Source organism: Mesitornis unicolor, unplaced genomic scaffold, assembly GCF_000695765.1.
Source record: "Mesitornis unicolor isolate BGI_N332 unplaced genomic scaffold, ASM69576v1 scaffold31313, whole genome shotgun sequence".
In the NCBI taxonomy this organism is placed as follows: Eukaryota; Metazoa; Chordata; class Aves; order Mesitornithiformes; family Mesitornithidae; genus Mesitornis; species Mesitornis unicolor.
In genome coordinates, this window is record NW_010177179.1 from 5,573 (window position 1) to 6,506 (window position 934).

Consider the following 934-nt stretch of genomic DNA (forward strand, 5'->3'; position numbering starts at 1 on the left):
TGGCATGGGAGACCATTCTAAACCAAGACCCCCTGAGGTGTCTCTGCTGCCATTTCTCACTCTGCTGTGGGCACAGTCTGGGCACCCTCTGCTGCATGGCTCTAGGGCTGTGGGAGGGCTCCCGGGTCTGTTCCGGTGTCGTGGCTGGGGGTGATGCCTGAGTGTGGGGCCAGGGGCTTGAGAGATCTGTCTGCCCCAGGTGAACCTGAGCAGCACCTCTCGGACCCAGGGAGGGAACTCGTTTGATGACAGCACCTTGCCCCTCATTGACAGGAACCAAAAATCAGGTACGTGCCTTCCTTCAGTGTCTGTCCCTTGTCCCCTTTCCACCTCCTTGGTACTGGAGTGCCCGGCCTTGTCCCTGCTCTGCAGCCCCGGCTCTCCTGGCAGCCTCAGCTCACACCAGGCCATCAGCGTGGGCTGCAGATGGGTTCTGAGGCCGGAGGTGGTAGACGTGGTTAATGTGGGTCCTGCAGCATCCTGGGGTTGTGGTGCTGCGGCCACAGCCGGGTCTGGCCCGTCTGGCTGGGGGGGCAGCGGCTCCTTGGCTGCAGGGGCTGTATCTCATCTGCTCTTTCACTTGCAGACAAGAAATCCTCCCGGGAGGAGATCCAGATGAGCACCATGGGACCAGGTAGGATTGGGGCTGCAGGGGGTGCTGGTGGTGGCGCTGCTGTGGGGCTGCTGTGGCTCAGTGTACCTGCCCTGTCCAGACTATTCCACGCTCAACGAAAGGGACCACAGCAGGACGCTGGACCGATCCGGTGACCTCGGAGATCTGGAGCCCGTGAAGGCGCCGCTGATGGTGAGCAGCTCTCATTAACTCTCTTGCTAATGAGGGACGAGCAAGCAGGGCTGGGGTGCAGGAGATGACACATCACTGTCCGGGCTGGCAGGAGGGGAGGCCTCCACTCCCATGGCAAACATCAAACTA

The 934-nt window shown here is 61.3% G+C and overlaps 1 protein-coding gene across 1 annotated transcript in view; it reads left to right on the top strand.

The window, feature by feature from the left end:
• The window catches only part of CTNND1 (catenin (cadherin-associated protein), delta 1), a gene marked incomplete at its 3' end in the record, with an annotated part of 5,777 nt that extends 4,972 nt beyond the window's left edge, over positions 1-805 (top strand). Inside the window, exons 12-14 of the mRNA XM_010181991.1 lie at positions 200-287; positions 587-634; positions 714-805. Coding sequence (XP_010180293.1) covers positions 200-287; positions 587-634; positions 714-805 — 228 coding nt within the window. The remainder of the gene's footprint in view (positions 1-199; positions 288-586; positions 635-713) is intronic.
• Positions 806-934: the final 129 nt, after the last annotated feature.